General features: G+C 45.3%; 1 protein-coding gene across 2 annotated transcripts in view; it reads left to right on the forward strand.

Annotated features, from left to right (window-relative positions):
- LOC144799873 (uncharacterized) overlaps positions 1–16,647 on the forward strand; it is a 434,568-nt gene that overhangs the window by 185,712 nt on the left and 232,209 nt on the right. For both annotated transcript variants that reach the window (XM_078671473.1, XM_078671474.1), the window contains exon 6: positions 15,105–15,349. In XM_078671473.1, coding sequence (XP_078527599.1) covers positions 15,105–15,349 — 245 coding nt within the window. The remainder of the gene's footprint in view (positions 1–15,104; positions 15,350–16,647) is intronic.

Consider the following 16,647-nt stretch of genomic DNA (forward strand, 5'->3'; position numbering starts at 1 on the left):
CGGACAAAACCCGTGGGTATCAGAGCGCTTAACATAAAAAGATTACAAATTACCGATTGACATTATAGTGGCAATTATAACAACAAACATATATGAGGTAGTAGGCGATATATTAACAGTAGTGATTAGAAAAGTATCTTCTTAACGTCTGTAACGTAAGCCTTAGGAGGTGCAAATATACGGCTAGAGCATAGTCATATCGTCAGGCTCGGTGAGGTAGGTTACATAGTGTTATCAGTGCAATTCCATGGTTAGATAGCAATAAGAGTTGAGTAGGTTTGGCTAGTGGTAGGGATTAAATAGATAGCCAAGTAGGGTAGGGAATTATATCATTAAAGGTGTGAAATGTAGTAGAGAGATCACATATAATTGAGGTAGCCTTGGAGTGTATAGCCACTGTTTGCACGGGAATCAGTCATTGTCTAGTTGGTCTTCATATTATTCAAGATGAGTCCGACCTTCGTTGTCTTGAATTGTTCATACTCATGATCGGTGGGGATCTCTATGTATATTATTTACTCATCAAGTGGTTCTTCAGTTCCCGTTTGAATTTTACAGCATTTTGAATCATCCTGATGTTAGGGGGGAGGGAATTCCAGATTCTGGGGGCGGCTCCGGAGAATGCACGGTCATAGGTCTTTTTCTTGCGGAAGAAGGCCGGTCGTAGTAGCAGCTCCCTCGAGCTTCTAGTTGGTCTGTTACCTCCCGATAGCTTAATTTTCTTAGCTAGGTATATAGGCGTGTTGAGGTGAACCGCTTTGTGGGTAATGCATGCCATCTTCATTTTAATTCTCGCTTCGTAAGGTAGCCAGTTTAGTGCCTTTAAGTGGGGAGATATGTGATCGAATTTTCTCGTTCCCGTGATGAGTCTTGTCGCAGCGTTGAGACAGGCTTTTAGTGGTGCAGTGGATGTCTTCGGTAGGCCAGCCAATGTGGTGCAGCCATATTCAATTCGCGAGATCACTAGTGATTGGATAGCCAGTTTTAGATCTGCTTCTGAGATAAAGGGTTTCAGTTTTCTTAGATAGTTCAGGTGGAAACGGGCGCTCTTGGCCATTGTGTTTATGTGGTCTTTCATGTCGAGGTTCTCATCTAACGTAATTCCTAGTGATTTAGCTGAATTGATTAGGGTCGGAGTACAATTTAGAGCAGTCACCAATTTAGTCCATTCTTTTACCTCCGGTTGACTCCTTGCAGGTGATATTAATAGGAATTCTGTTTTGTCGGCATTAAGTTTTAGATGATTGGCTGTTAGCCATTGTAGTGCTCGCTTTAGTGTTTCATTCATTAGGACAATGTCATCCCGACTGGTGATCTTCATATATATTTGCGTGTCGTCTGCGTACATGTGATAGGAGATCTGTGATTTTCCAAGAATCTCCGTGAGGGGTTCTACATACAAGTTGAATAGATCTGGGGATAACGTCGAGCCTTGTGGGACTCCTAATGTGTTAGGGCACGGGGATGAGCTTACTTGATTGACCAGGAATAGTTGTGTCCTGTTCTGAAGGAAGGAGTTAAACCATTTCAATACGTTTCCGGATAGACCCATCCTGTCTCGTAGCCTGGTCAGCAATATTTCGTGATTTACAGTGTCAAATGCTGATGACAAGTCTAGTAGGATCAACAGGCACGCATGATTTTGGTCTAGGGCTTGTAAGGCATCATCGACAATATGCAGGATCGCCGTTTCAGTACTATGTCCAGTTCTGAACCCAGATTGGCAGTCATCTAGTAGTGAGTACTTAGCGATGTGCTGACTCAGTTGGCCCTGCACGCATTTCTCAATAAGTTTGGCAAGTAGCGGGATGTTGGTCACAGGTCGATAGTTCTTCGGGTCTGTTGTATCCGCAGTCGGTTTTTTGATGATGGGAACTACTTGTCCAGTTTTTAGGCAGTCAGGAAGAGTTCCTTGTGCAAGTGAAGCATTTATTATCTCAGTCCAGATAGGAGTTAGGGTGTGGCTGATTTCTCTTACACACTTTGCCGGTAGAGGATCTTGATAGTGGTTGTTCGGTCTGAGTTCTGCTAGCGTTTTGGCGATCTTTCCTTGGTCCAATAGTTCAAATGTGTCCCAATTTGCCTTATTTTTTGTTTGAAGACCTTCAGATGCCGTCTTTGCCTCGTTTAGGGTCGAGATGTTAGCTGCTGCACTTGTGAGCTCAACTTCTAGTAGTTTGTTTTTTTCTATGAAAAATGAGGAGAACTCCTCGCAGCTTATGGGAGTTTTCGAGCTCTCTTGAGTCGTTTTGGTTAGTTTATTCGACTGTTGTTTTAAGATCTCGAAGAGTTTTCTTGGTCTGTTTGTGGCGTTGTCGAGTTCAGCCCTTATAAATTCTTTTTTGGTGTTGATTATCTTTTTGTTATACTGTTTCCTAGTTTTTCTGAGGTCTTTCAGCTCAGGAGAGGCGGGATGTTGTCTCCATTTCCTTTCTGCCATTCTCAGTTTTCGCCTGTCTTCGTTCAATGCCTCGTTAAACCAAGGATTTTTTGGCTTTTCAGAGACGTTTTTCAGTTTTTGAGGCAGGGTGTCATTGACTATATTACCAATCGAGGCTAAGTAGTGATCCGTCAGCTCATTGACATTGACATTCTGCCTGTTGTTACGAGGCTTCAAGTCTTTCTCACATCTTTCTACCAGTAATTCGATATTGGCTTCTTTTGAATCACGAATCAATTTTTTGCACTTGCGGGGTTGCACGGTCCTACCCTTTTTCATTGTGGGTATCGCGAATGTTATGGCGTGATGGTCAGACCAGTCACACGGTTCTATAGCAAGGATTGAGATCTCTTTATTTCTTGAAATAATCCAGTCTAGAGTCGCTCCTTGTGAGTGAGTGGGCTGGGTGCATGCTTGCGTGAGGTTTAGCTCATTTAGGAAGTCTTTAATCGCGTTAACCATTTTGTCATTGCCGTCATCCCAGTGGAGGTTAAAGTCCCCTAGGAATATGTTGTTGGCATCTGGGTTAGAGTTGGCCGTTATTATCTCTATTAGTTGCTCTGTGAACTTTGTGTTCTCTCCTGGTGGGTGGTAGAACGCGTGTAGGTTATAGCTTTGATTATTTGTTGATCTTATGTTAAGACCAAGATATTCACAGGATTCTATGGGGTCAGATTGGAATTGGTTGACCTTAATCTTGGCACGGTGTATGCAAGCTATACCTCCTCCCACTTTCCTTGGTCGGTCTAACCTGACAATGTTATAATGTGGTGGTACTAGGAGATCAATGGTAGGAGAAGATGATTCACTGAGCCATGTTTCCGTGAGGATGGCCAGGTCAATTCCCTTGTTGATGATGAGGGCAGCTATATCTGACGCATGTTTAGTAGCCGAACGACAGTTAAGAAGTAGGCATTTCAGGGCTTTCTGTGAGTTGACGGGGTCTCCATTATCAGTGTCGGTTGTGATCACCTGAATATGTTGTAAGTTGTGGAGAATTGCTTTCCTGTCATTCTTTCTGGCCGTTCTATTAGAGTCAATAGGTACAATTTCGATATACCCCTCCTTTCCCTGATCCTGTTTTTCATAAGATCGGAGTAAGGCCAGGGCTTCTTCATTTGTTAAGGGATTAGTCCTGTTTGGTCTGTTGGGTCGGAGTACAAGATTCTGGATTTGTGCGACCTTTGTGTGCGTATTTAGCGTCGTCTCCCAAATTCCCTCCATTGTCTTTGCGATATTCATCGATACTTGTGCCAGGTTGCCTATTAGTTTCTTGAGCTTATTGACTTCTTTCAATGTTCGGGTTGATTTCTTGTGTGAAATAGGCTTGGTTGTCTGCGTTCTACGTATTCCCTCTCTTCGTGCAAGGACTGTTCTCATTCCCACCGATCTTACCGTTGTATCCTTAGTTTTGTTATGATTCTCGCTTTTATTCGAGGTGTCTCCATTGCTTCTTATGTTATTAGGTGCAGAGGGTGTTTTTGCGGATACAGATCTATGGGACTCCGGGCTCGCAGTAGGGGGAGATTGGGGAGGGTCGATACCCTCTACCCTGTTCTTTTTATGGTTATCTTCGTCGGCGGTCTCATTCGGAGCTGAGCCACCCTCTCCAGGCGTGGTGGCGTCATGTAGTATCGGCAACGGCATTTCTTTTGGTGCCTGGTTCTTCTCCTTGTTTCGAGGGTTCGGGGATACAGTTATCCTTTTAATCACCTTCTCTGGTATGGCCATCACAGTTTCAAGTAGATCTCCGGCGTTAGGGATAAGATCGTTCCGTCCGCTCGTTTGTTTAGCTTCTCTGGTGACAGAGTTGGTTGTGTCAATTGTGATGTCTGGTAGGGTCATGTTTTGTTGATGATTAGGTCTTTCTCCTTGGCGTGTTGGTTGAGGTGGATCTTGCAGATTTATGTTTGGTATGCCATCAGTATTGGAAGAACTGTTCTGGACTATATTGGCTACTTGTTGTGTTCGAGGTGTCTGGTGTCTTGAGTTTTCTACTTCTACTTTTAGGGAAGAGAATACTTTGTCAAATTTTACTAGCTCTCTGTCAGCTGCTTGGATGAGTACAATTCCATTTTTGTATATCGTTATGTTTAGGACAGCACTGCACCATGCTGAAGGTTTGCTCCTAATTTTTGTGCCGTGTGGGATGTTGGTCGTATTTTCGATATTTAGCCTTTTAGTCACGACATTACGCCAGGTCGCCGTCCTTCTAGTGAAGAATATCAGGTCATTTATGATGATGCCCCTATCTGTGTTAAACGAGGGGTCCAAGAACAGATGTTCCGGATTGTTCTTCAATAAGTTGTGTTTGGCCTTTTTTGCCGCGTTCTTAGAGATCTTGGGTGGGTATGTTATGGCTTGCGCGTTCATGTCTTCTCGCTCTGTGTACCTGATCGCCATAATGGTTCTTAGTTCGTGTAGGTCTGTCGATTCTGTCCTATCTAGTTTCACAAGTTTTCTTTCTTACATTATAGCTGTCCTTACTTTCCTCTTTCCAGTGTCTTGCCTGACCTCATTCCTTTCACTTTGTAAATTGCTACTCTCATAGCCCTTTTTCTTTTTCCCACACTTTGTCCTCTTTTTCTTTCCTTATTTACAAATGAGTGTTGAGTGAGGGTGTTTTGTTGTTAACGAAAGTTGTTTCCCGTTCCAAGATGGCCGTTTGTTTCTCTGTCTAAGTGAGAGCTGAAAGTCCCTTCTCACTTTCACTTGCTTGAGGTCCTTTCTCCATTTCCTTTCTTTGTTGTAGTTGCAGTCAGAGTCCTTCTTCACTTTCACCTCTGTGCCCTCTTCTGTTTTCCATTATGTCTGCTCTGTTTATTTAGGTGCAGTCATTGTTCCATGCCTGAGGATGTCATAAACGGCCGCCATTTTAAGGTCAGGCAAGCCGGATTTATGTTTCCCCTCGTTTATCTAACCGAATCCTTTCCAACACATCCCTTTATGCGTTGCTAGGCTGGGGTTATCCGCTTCTGGTCCCTCGCGCTAACTCCGTGAGTGCGGTCACTGTGCAGTTTAAAAGGTTATTAGTCCATTTTCGCCGCCATTGCTGAATCAGGCGGGACGGATCAGCCCAGACTATTCTCAGTCCCGGTCGGTGGGGCTGAGGGGCTGGGGGGGGGGGGGTAGGCCAGAGGGATATAGATGCCCCTACCTTTGCCTGCGTGAGCTCGTTCTTTCTGCCACGCTTTGCCCTCCCCGACTGCAGTGTCCAAAACCGTGTCCGTCTTCTTCCCGAAGCTCCCGCTGCTTCCAGCTCCCCCTGTAGTGCGGCGGCCGCTCACTGTGCCTAGCGCTGTGCCGCTGGTGCTGCCGAAGTCGCTCTCATGTCCATCGCCGGTTGTGGTCACTTTATATCCAGTTCTCGTCCATGCTGCTCTGTCCTGCAGTCCGTCCCGGAGCCCAGTCCGTCCAGAGACCCAGTAAGTGATGTATATTGCAATTCTCTATCTTCTCCCGCTCAGCAGTGCACACGCTCGGTTCCGGGTCGTAGAGATAGTTTTGGCAGGGCGATTTACCGGGATTTACCGGGATTTTCAGGGATTTTTACCAGATTTGGTGATCCCTTATCCCGGAGCTCTTCCCTAGAGCTCCTGTTCCGCGGCCATCTTGTTATGGCCTAAGCTCCCAGAATGGCCTGGGCGGCAGGTATTAGTAATTTTTCATCTATATTGAATTAATAAACAGCTGTTGTGGTGCTTGTCACTAAATTAGGCAAACAGTGCCACCACGTGGCAGCCCGACATAAGTGCTGGTGTTGACAATTAAGTGCTGGTGCCGATCACTGGAAAACCTGAAGCATTGATTCATTAAGCAGTTATTTCTTCGTAACACAAATTCTGAATTATACATAAGCATTACAAACATGTACAATTTGATGTACAGGGAGATAAAGCGATCTGTCGATTCAGAAATTAGGAGCCAAGTCTCGGAGTTCAAAAATCAGCAGTTTAGCTGCGGTGCATGCTCCACCCTATACTGTGAGCAGATTAACTACACCTGATCTCCTGCCATTTTGTGAGCAATTTAGTTACAGGACCAGATCCCCTTGAAGCAGGTCAGCAATGGAACCATGATTCTTCTCATGCTGCGAGCAAATTAGCCCCTATGCCGGATCTGCTGCAAGGCAGTAAAGAGATTAACTAAAGACCCAAATCCCTTCACGTCCGTCCACCATCCTAATCGACCCCTCTGTTAGCACCTGGAGTGAGGGACAAAGTAAAATTGGCAATCCCCTGCCCCTCCTCCTCCCTGAAATGAAATAGGCCAAGTGCTCTAAAGGTAGATCTTCTTGGAAAAGGGAAGTTCTGTGGAAAATCAAATTTTTTGTGATTTTTTCATCAGTTTTGCTTTCCTTCTTATAATCATGGGCCTATATGTCCCAACCTGAAGGAGTGCTATAGGCAAAACACACAGGATAGGTCAAGAGTGTCACCCACGTCAATGGACATTTGGCACCTAAGTTCCTTCAAGGATAAGTAACCTATAAAACGTTCAGAACACATTATAAAAACACTTGTAGCCATTAGCTAAGCCTGATTGCAATCTGACATACACAATGAGACTTGAGGGTCAGCGTAATACGCTCCAGCGCCTTGAAGCTATGGAGCAGCCCACCACCATAGCTGTCAAATGTCCCATGTCAAGAGCGTGAGTTTCAGCCAGCCCTTGTTTTTCAGCTTGCTGCCCTATGCATGCTGGGACTTGTAAGCTCCTAATTATTGTATTTCTTGTATTCATAGTGCATAGAGTTACACCCTCGTGATTTTCTCGAGCAAGGATAAAATCACAACAGACTGCAGCCCAGACGTTGGCCCTGGACTGTCAGGTTTTTAGCTCAAAAGCTAAATGATTGGTCTAGGCTCTAGTGTCGGGGGAAAGATGTGTCAGTGTTTGTTCAGAAAAGTGAAGGCTTAATAGTCATGGCAGGCGTTTAGCATTTTTATTGGTCCAAAATACCAGTCAACTGGTAAAATAAGAAAGATCTTTTTGAGCTTTCTCAGATATATGACTGTGTCTGTTAAATAAAAAAATGAGATCTGATTGTCACCAATTGTGTGGCCGCTCAGACGAGAACCACCTACATTGAGGCCCTCATATACTTATAATAAGAAGTGGGTATCTACTAATCCCAGCAGGTTTGGTGCTGTTAGCTAAAATGTCAGGCTTGCTTTGAATCACCGCCATGGAGAGCTTAATTTGTGCAGGTGGTTGTAGGCGGTGCGCACCGGCAGTCATCTCTCAGAACTGGAAGTATTCTTCATCATCAGATACTGACCTAGAGCAAAAGAGAGAAAGGCAGAAAAGGGAGAAGAAAGGAGAAAGAGGAAGACAGGAAAACAGTGAGAAATGGGGAAAGCAGGAATGAAAAAGGAGAGCAGAAGTGGAGGGTGGAGGAAGGAAAACATGAGGTGGAATAAAGACCAGGCAGCATTTGAACATGGCAACCCCGGCATTCATATAACCAGAGGATGGCTTCTAGAAAAGCCTTTGGGCCATTCACTATTTAGGCACGCACTGTCTATTATAAGGCATATTGTGGCTAACCATGAACACCAAGGCACTTGGAACCCAGCCACTGCTTACCATTGGTTGGCTTTTTTTGCTTGTATCCCGCTCGTGGAGCATTGTCTCTTTACCATGTGTGTTCCTTTACTTTTTTTCTTCCCCACCCCATTGCGCTTTCCCATATGCTTCTCCGTGTTGTATCCGCTGCCCACCCTTCACCGAGTCGCTTCCGTGTCCACCTGGACTCATTCATGTTGCTTTTGATCTTCCGCGCTCTTACCTTGTTGCTCCGTGATCATCACACTCCCCATGTTGCTTCAGTGTCTTCCTGTCCTACCCGTGTTGTTTCCGTGATACCTGTACTTCAATGCATTGCTTTCCATCTCCCATTGATTTGCCCTGGTTGCTTCCCCCTCCGCCTTCTTTAAAATATGAAAAAAACATTTTTGTACATTTTGTTTTAATTACCATCCGATTCTGATCGGTATCTAAAAAATGGAGTCATTTTGTAGGCGCACACATGCATTCGTGTTTAGGTTTTGCCTACACGTCGCTTGCGCTGTGCTTGAAAAATCTATTGTTTTTCATATAAACTGAGAAGAGACTTGCATCCCGCCTGCTCTCTTTCCTGGCTTCTCATTGGTTCCTGTGCGTGCCACTTACCTTTAATCCATTTCAATTAACCGTAGCATATTTTCCTGAATTTACAAATGCTTGTTCCTCGTCTGCTTCTCTTATCAGTTTCCTGCTGCCGAAATACTGTTAACATCCGCTTTGGTGGAACTATATTTTCATAAAGTTTTGCCTTTTACTATTGCAGCATATTTATATAACAATTTATCACCCAGAGATATTAAGTGATTTGCATAGAATCACAGGATGTTATGAGGTACCAAGATTCGAACTGGGATCCCCAGTTCACGAGTCAGCAGCTTCGGCCACTGCGCCACATCCTCTCCACTCCCGTGTTGTCTGTCAGGGAACTCTTTCCTTCTCCCGGACGATGATTGATGACAACAGCTCTTTATTCATTACACTAGCAGCCCGTCCCGACGTTGTCCGGGTATGAATTGCTGCCGGCCAGTAGTATATTGTTTTGTAGGATTTCGTTTTGATATAATTTCTTATCTGTGACAGGCCTGTGAAACGCTCCGATTCACAGTGCACTGCTGATGCACTTAAGAGTGCGCTTTCAGTAGTGTGTGAACTTGAGTTTCCCTACTTTATTTTTCCTTGCAATATTATATAGCGCGAACTCGACAACATGGCATGAGCACAATTTACATTACAGAAGAACACATTCATTTGTGGTAGGCACGGGGAGACAAAGCGATTTGCCTGGAATCACAGGATGTTGAGCTGATGCCGAGATTCGAACGTAGCTCCCCAGCTCTAAAGTTCGCAATTCTAGAACTTGTGGCGGGAGGTGTGCCTAAAAGTGTATGTCGGTGCTGGCCATCAATGAGAGAGATCAGTGCATTTTTCAAATGGGTGGTGAAAAAATATGAGTATGTTGCTGGAGATGTGGGCCGCCGTGCCACCAATGTACTTACCGGGGGAGGGTAAACACCCATTATTCCGCAACTTTCATTCCGTATACCATCACTCTGCATACTTTCATTACGAAAGTACCATGACTCCGCATTGCCATTATAACGCATGGCATTACATTTTATATGCTTTTACCACGCATACATTTACAACGAAATTCGTTGTAAATGCATGAATGGTAAAAGCATGTTTTTTTTAATGTTTGGATAAGGTAAGTATGGGTATAGGGGTATATGTTTTGGGGTACTGAGGTATATGTTTTGGGGTGTTTGGGTATTTTAAGGGTTCAGATATAGTTTGGGGTTATGGGGTACAGGGATAGTTTTAGGGTTTAGGGATAGGTATGGGTTTTAGGGTACAGGGGTATTTTTAGGGTTCAGGGCTAGGTTTGGGTTTTGGGGTATAGGGGTATTTTAGGGTTCAGGGGTAGGTTTGGGTTTTGGGGTACAGGGGTATTTTAAGGGTTCAGGGCTAGGTTTGGGTTTTGGGGTACAGGGGTATTTTTAGGGTTCAGGGCTAGGTTTGGGTTTTGGGGTACAGGGGTATTTTAGGGTTCAGGGCTAGGTTTGGGTTTTGGGGTACAGGGTTATTTTTTAGGGTTCAGGGGTAGGTTTGGGTTTTGGGGTACAGGGGTATTTTAAGGGTTCAGGGCTAGGTTTGGGTTTTGGGGTACAGGGGTATTTTAGGGTTCAGGGGTGGTTTTGGGGTACAGTGGTATTTTTAGGGTTCAGGGCTAGGTTTGGGTTTTGGGGTACAGGAGTATTTTTAGGGTTCAGGGGTAGGTTTGGGTTTTGAAGTACAGGGGTATGTATAGGGTTCAGGGCTAGGTTTGGGTTTTGGGGTACAGGGGTATTTTTAGGGTTTATGGATAGGTTTGGGTTTTGGGGTACAGGGTATATTTATAGGGTTAAGATGGGTTAGTGTTTAAGGGTGTTGGGGTATTTTAAGGTGTAAGGGTGGGCTATGATTATGGGGTGCAGGGGTATTTAAAGGGAGCAGGGTGGGATTTGCACAAGATATGAGACATAGCATGAAGGGCGGAACGTACCACACGCCCCCAGCGTTTGTCACGCCCCAGCACACATCCACAGCACAATGCAGACACGCCCACAAGGTGTAACGCCCTGATGTTCCCGGGATCAGGGGCAACCCGCAAATACTCAGGACAACAGACAACAAGTTAGTGCTGTACCGATTTAATGATCAAGGGTAAAGACTAATGCTTATTACAGTTACACAATGTACAACTAGTATCAAAGTATGTTAACGATACCCGATCACAGCTCCTGGATGGCCTCACCATCCTTCGCATGAACACCAGTCCCGGTGTTCTCCCAACGAAGGACACCGTGCTAAGTGGCGCCCGACAATGCCGCTCGACAGCTGTGATGGGGGTGATATGTTGGGCCCTTTTCCTGTTCTTGATTGGGGCGCGGTAGCAGTACCAAACGAGGGAATGCCCAGCCGGGCACTCTACCTTCCGTTCGTGTATATGTCAGGGAACAGCCGCTCGACCTGCACTGCTTCTGGACCCTCTCTTTTGCTTCTCAGGACCCAAACAATACGGGCACGGAGAGAAAAAGCAGCCGCTCTTCTCTCCATGTATCTGTAAAGGCTGTTGACTCCGATACGCTGAGACGCGGCAAACACCTCCGTGGTGTGCGTCTCAGCGGCGGTGCACTTAAGGTCTCCGGTGAGAGAAGCAAACGCCCTTTCCTGCACCCGCGTACTGCGGTCGAATAAAGCACAGCCGTGCTTCTCAGCTTCCGTGTCCCAGACTCTGCAATCACCTTCTCGGTGCGCGTCTCAGACACAGCTCGATGCCGATACCCAAACGAGTCAGAGAGCGTCCGCTCTATCTGACTTCGGCTTCCTCAGGTCAATATCCGCTACGGATCACAGGGGAGAGTTCTCTGGCAATGCCAACAACAGTTCGAATAACCGACGCTGCGTCCTCGAGTCGGCTTGCTTAAGTAGACGTGTAGTTTTGCGCTGCCTTCCCTCTAGGCATGCTGGTCATTGTAGTTCCCGCGGCGCCGCTCCGCTCCGCGAGACCCTCCTTCCTCCATCTGTCATCCGCGGATCAGGGCAAATCATGACACAAGGGACTACTTTGCTGGCACGGTTCTTTTACCTTTTAAATGTATATGGTGGACTTCTGCATAGCCTATGTCCTTCTGCTGGAACTGCCCTTTCCAACGCTGTATTGGGTGTTGTGATTGGTGCTGTGGTTCCTGAGATTACCCGCCTCAACGTTTTGGGCTCTCTCTTTATTATATTAGTATAGATAGATAGGCGAAACCAATGCATTACCAATGCTTGTTTCTTTAGCAGCTGCAAGGCATTGGGGATGCTGTGCAGCATGGCTAATAACCATTGGCAAAGCCAAGAAGTCACAAAGGCGAGACTATTGGCTTTGCCAATCTTTTTTTTTTAATTATAATTAGCAAACACTGGGTCTAGTGGGTGACTAATTCAGTCTGAAGGTCTCGCCTCACAGCTCTTCTGTTCCAATGAGTAACTCGAGGCTTTCAAGCCTTTTCTACGTCTTCTCACGGTCCACCTTCAGTGCTTCATTATAGTATACCTAACCGCGCGTGGGTCATTAGGCAGGGCTGGCTTAACCAAGGCAAACATGTTTGTGAAATTAGAAAAACATTCACCTCGTGCAATGAATCACATTTCTGACTGTTGTCTAGTATCGAAGCACGACGCCCAGGCTTTTTGCTCCGAGGAGCTCCGACTAACAGCAGCCTGGGTTTGTTTGCTTGTAAAGCAGGCTCTGACCCGGCCCTGGGACTAACATCAAATAGGATTCTTAATTTATAGATTTTATGGGTGTACGTGAATGTTAGTCCCACTTGTTAATAATTCAAGATGGATTTATATATTAATGAAAAAGACTAAGTGTTCGTCTCACATGACTAGAAACATTTTTGTTCTATCTAATAATGATGTTTGTTTAGCGCTTACCCAGTCACTGGGGCGGCAGAGCTCTTCACATGTAACAATATTACACAGCAGAGAAAAGCAATTTCCAAAGCAAAATAGGTAAAATTAGGGCTCACAGGTATGATCTAGAAAATCTCTATTCTGCAAAATTTGCCATAAATCATACATTAAAACATGTGAAAACATTCATTAAAATACTTGTACCTCGAACAGCTCGCAGTCGTAGGGAATTATAAAGTGAGGCGTTAACAAAGCACCCTCCGAAATCAAGCAGGTTCGCATTCTGCCGCACCCAAAGCCTCCTTAAGAGCTTGGGGAACCACTTGGGTTTTCATGCCCAAGTGCTGGGAAGCCCCGTTACTGGGGTAGCCATGCGCTTTATAAATCTTGTTAGCATCTCGGATCCCCAGCTGGCTCTGCTGTTGAAAGGTCCTTGGCATTGGGCTGTTAGCCAAAGGCCTGCTGGCTTCACAATGTGAGATGGGCTCCCAGATTTAGAAGGAGCATTACAACACTGATTTGTCCTGCCAGGGATGGCCATGTAAGGCGTGGCAGTGTTTGGCAGAAAAACACTCTAAGATGCCCCTAATATGTAGGGGGAGACGCCTAAGCAAAGCCTCTCTATCATGCCACCATGTTATGCCAGTCCTGTCACATTGACATTGTCACTAAAAAGTGAACCCGCCATCTTGGCAGGGACACGTGTAGAAATGTGCCTACCACAACAGGTAGAAATGTTAAATGTGGTAGTCTGGTTACCACTCGGTTGGTGGGGCCTCCACCGCCACAGTGGTTTGCCAGCTGCCACCCTGGGGTCACAATGACCAACGTAGTTATTTAGGTCCCGTTTGAATAGGTGGGATTTTAGGTCCTCACAATGGCTACCAAAGTTGAATTGAGTGTGAACTCTTAGAACAAAACTGTCTCAATGTGAAACGCCGTTAGCAATCATCCTCTTAGATATGGACATTTTAGATTTATTTTTTAGGGATGGCCAGTTGAAGCACCTTTCAGGTTGTGCTATAGTAGGTCGACATGGTATGTACTTACGACAACGACAACTTCCTGTTACACCTGATTTCTATAACAACGGTACAGTGTGATATGCATCACTTTCCTTTTCAGCAAAAGCTTTTAATCGAAAAGAAGAAATGACATTATAAGTTTCTCATTAAGTCATTGGATATTGGCCCAGTTGTGCAAGGACTAAAATGAATTGCCTACAAGGATCTCTACGGAGACTAACAAAGTTAGATATTGGCACTAAAAAACAGATGGATGAAGGGCACTTAAGAACATCCGTCACTCGAGCATGTCCTGAACAAAGTTTGTAACCAATGTGCTGATAGGTGAAAACCCTCATACATAGAATTTTTCATGGATGACAAGTGGAGGTAGCCAAGGGGTAGAGCTGATACTGCGGGATTGCCTTTAGTGCCACTAGCTCTGCCCTTGCTAACCATGTAATCGAGAGGTCAAGAACTTAGCAGGGGCACAGAAAGTAAAGGGTGCCATGTTTACTTCCTTAATTTCCACTGCTTCCCTTAGAAATATGATGCTGTTGAGGGACAAGGGTGGGAGTACAGGGTCATGCTGTAATGTCGAAAGATGTTCTAAGGTTGTGAGGTAATTTGCTTCAGCCCCTGGTAGGCCTCTGGGGTACCTATGCCCTTGGTACCTAAGGTACCATATACTAGGGACTCACAAGTGTAACCCAGTAACCAATCTGGAGTGTACCTAATGTACATGCAATCACATTGTCGTTTTCGGCCAAGATTTAAAGGTCTTTCTGACCTGGTACCAACATATAGAAAATGCCCCAGGGGAGCAGCATGCATGTGCACCTGTTGTTTGCACCCCCTGGGCACTTTGGTATTACTGAAGGGACTGCAGACACTTACATGACCCCTTCTGTGATATTGATCACGCTGGTTCAATATGTGCAACAGGGTAATCCGCAGGCTGTGGTCCATCATTTGCATGGGGATAGCCCCATACATATCAGGAAACCCTTTACTATTGCACATTATGACGGATTGTGTGCAACATTCAAGGTAGTGCTCGATCAATGCACCCCCAAAGGTGCTCCTGAGAAGGGGAGTTGTTTGTGGGCCCCAAGGACCCTCTGTGAGACCACCCTACAAGGTGGTGCAACTATAAGCTGCACCCGCCTGGGGAGAATTCATGACCCCACTTCGAACTTCAGCCAGTCTGACTGCAGCAAGAAACAGATCAGCAGTTTCAAACCATAGTTCTGTCTTTGACTAATGTGCTCTTCTCAGCACAAGTACATACTATAAGAGTTTGCATCTGTGCTGAGAACAATGCATTATTAAGGGCAATGGTGTGTGGTGTCCAGGTCAGGGCCAGGCTCACATAGTAAGGATAAGCTATGGCGCGATCCAAGACAGTGCACCCAATGTACAATTCGAACTCTGGTGCCTAATTCAGGTCACATCTAGGCTATCAAACCTCTCACAACTCAGCCATCAGTTTATATTACACACCAGAGATCAGCAAAAAGCAGGGAATATTTCCCAATGGCATCTGGAGAATGTACATTTCCATATAGAAAGGTTTAGGGTTTTATAGAGGGTGGTTGTGGGTTCTAAAAGATAAACCTTGCTGTTTTTTTGTCTACTGTGTCCAGGCAACACTGCAAATATGGAGCTTCTATACAACAGCGCTGGCTTCAGTCACATGCACCTCCTCCGCCTCCTGTACTCAACAAATGAAGAAGTTCGCCTTCTGGCAGGGGCCGCGCTAGCAACGTTTGCCTTCAACAGCTTCTGCCAGCAGCGCCGGATTGTTGGTGCCGGAGGGGTCCAGTGGCACAATTTCAAAACATTTCTCCAGTCAGAGCAAGAAATTCACAGAGTGCACGCTGCTTTCCAGGTAACTATGTGCTAGTCTGCAGTAACAACAAGGCATGAACTGCTCCAAGTTCCTAAGCCAGCAAAATACAATTTCCTGGAAAGAGAGCGGAGGATAGAGTTCAAGTAGCATCATGATTGGGTGTGTTGGAAACAGCCATTTTGCCCAAACTGTCTTTATGACATTCATTTATGTTAAGATTTGTTGGAGTGCAATCTGACAAGTGTGTGCATACCCTGGGACCTTCTGAGGCAGTTTCCCAGGGACCCCAACCCCAGGGACATTGTTAGCCCCCTCCAAGCCAGAGAGCGGGCAGGAAGACTGTATATATCCTGCCAGGCGGGAGCAGAAAAGAAAATCAGAGATCTTTTTCCCTGTAAACTCTTTGCCAGCCAGGGAGCTGAGGTTTGCTCCTCCAGGGGGAGCAATAGAAAGGCTGCTCCCATTGAGGTGCAAACAAAATAATCAGACTCCTCCAGCACCAAGAAAGGTGCTGGCAGGGGAGCTGGTGGATTTGCGGGGACACAAGTCTTCACCCACAGCTGCCATAGCAGTGCAGGAGTGGGCTCAATGCCCCATCATAATTCTTTTTTTTAAAAGACACATGGCAGCATGCTTCCTTAAAAAGTCAGGGCCTACACTGAATGTGAAATGAGCGGAGTAGCCGCTTATTTCATTTTCACTGCTTCTTCCCGGGGGTGTGGGGGTATAAGGCCCTGCGAGTGCTTTACATTTTATTTTTGGTTCCTGGTGGTACTCAAAAAGATACAGTGGCACCACCAATCGTTTTTTATTTAAATGTTGTGGAGGGCTATAGGAAGTGCAGCAGCCCCCAGCAACGTAAAAATCAGTATGTCTCCTGGGTCATTGAAACCATAACCCCAGGAGAGATTTCCATGTGCCTTTAAAGCACTCCAAGCTGGGGCTATATGCTCTTTAGCTGGAGCACAGAACTTTCTTGTGGTGGGTGCTATGGCTGCACTTTGTGACCTGAAAAAGTTATGAAAAAGACTCAAAGATGTTTTTTTAATAGTGTTTTATTTTTAGATAAAACTAAGACAGTCACTTTTTAAAAAATATTGATATGTGACAATTCATAAAATAGCCATTTGATTATAGTTATTGGGGATTTTATTTATAAAAAAAGATCTACTTTATATATGTTGATGTGCTGACCTTTTGGTATCGCCAATAGGTCTGCTATACCTTTGATAAAGCCAATACATTGGTCTTTGTTACTTAAAATGACACAGTGTATATTTTTACATCAAACAATGACCCCTTCATATATTTACAGGACACAGTTACACAGTCAGCCA

This window comes from Lissotriton helveticus, chromosome 12, assembly GCF_964261635.1.
Source record: "Lissotriton helveticus chromosome 12, aLisHel1.1, whole genome shotgun sequence".
Lineage (NCBI taxonomy): Eukaryota > Metazoa > Chordata > Amphibia > Caudata > Salamandridae > Lissotriton > Lissotriton helveticus.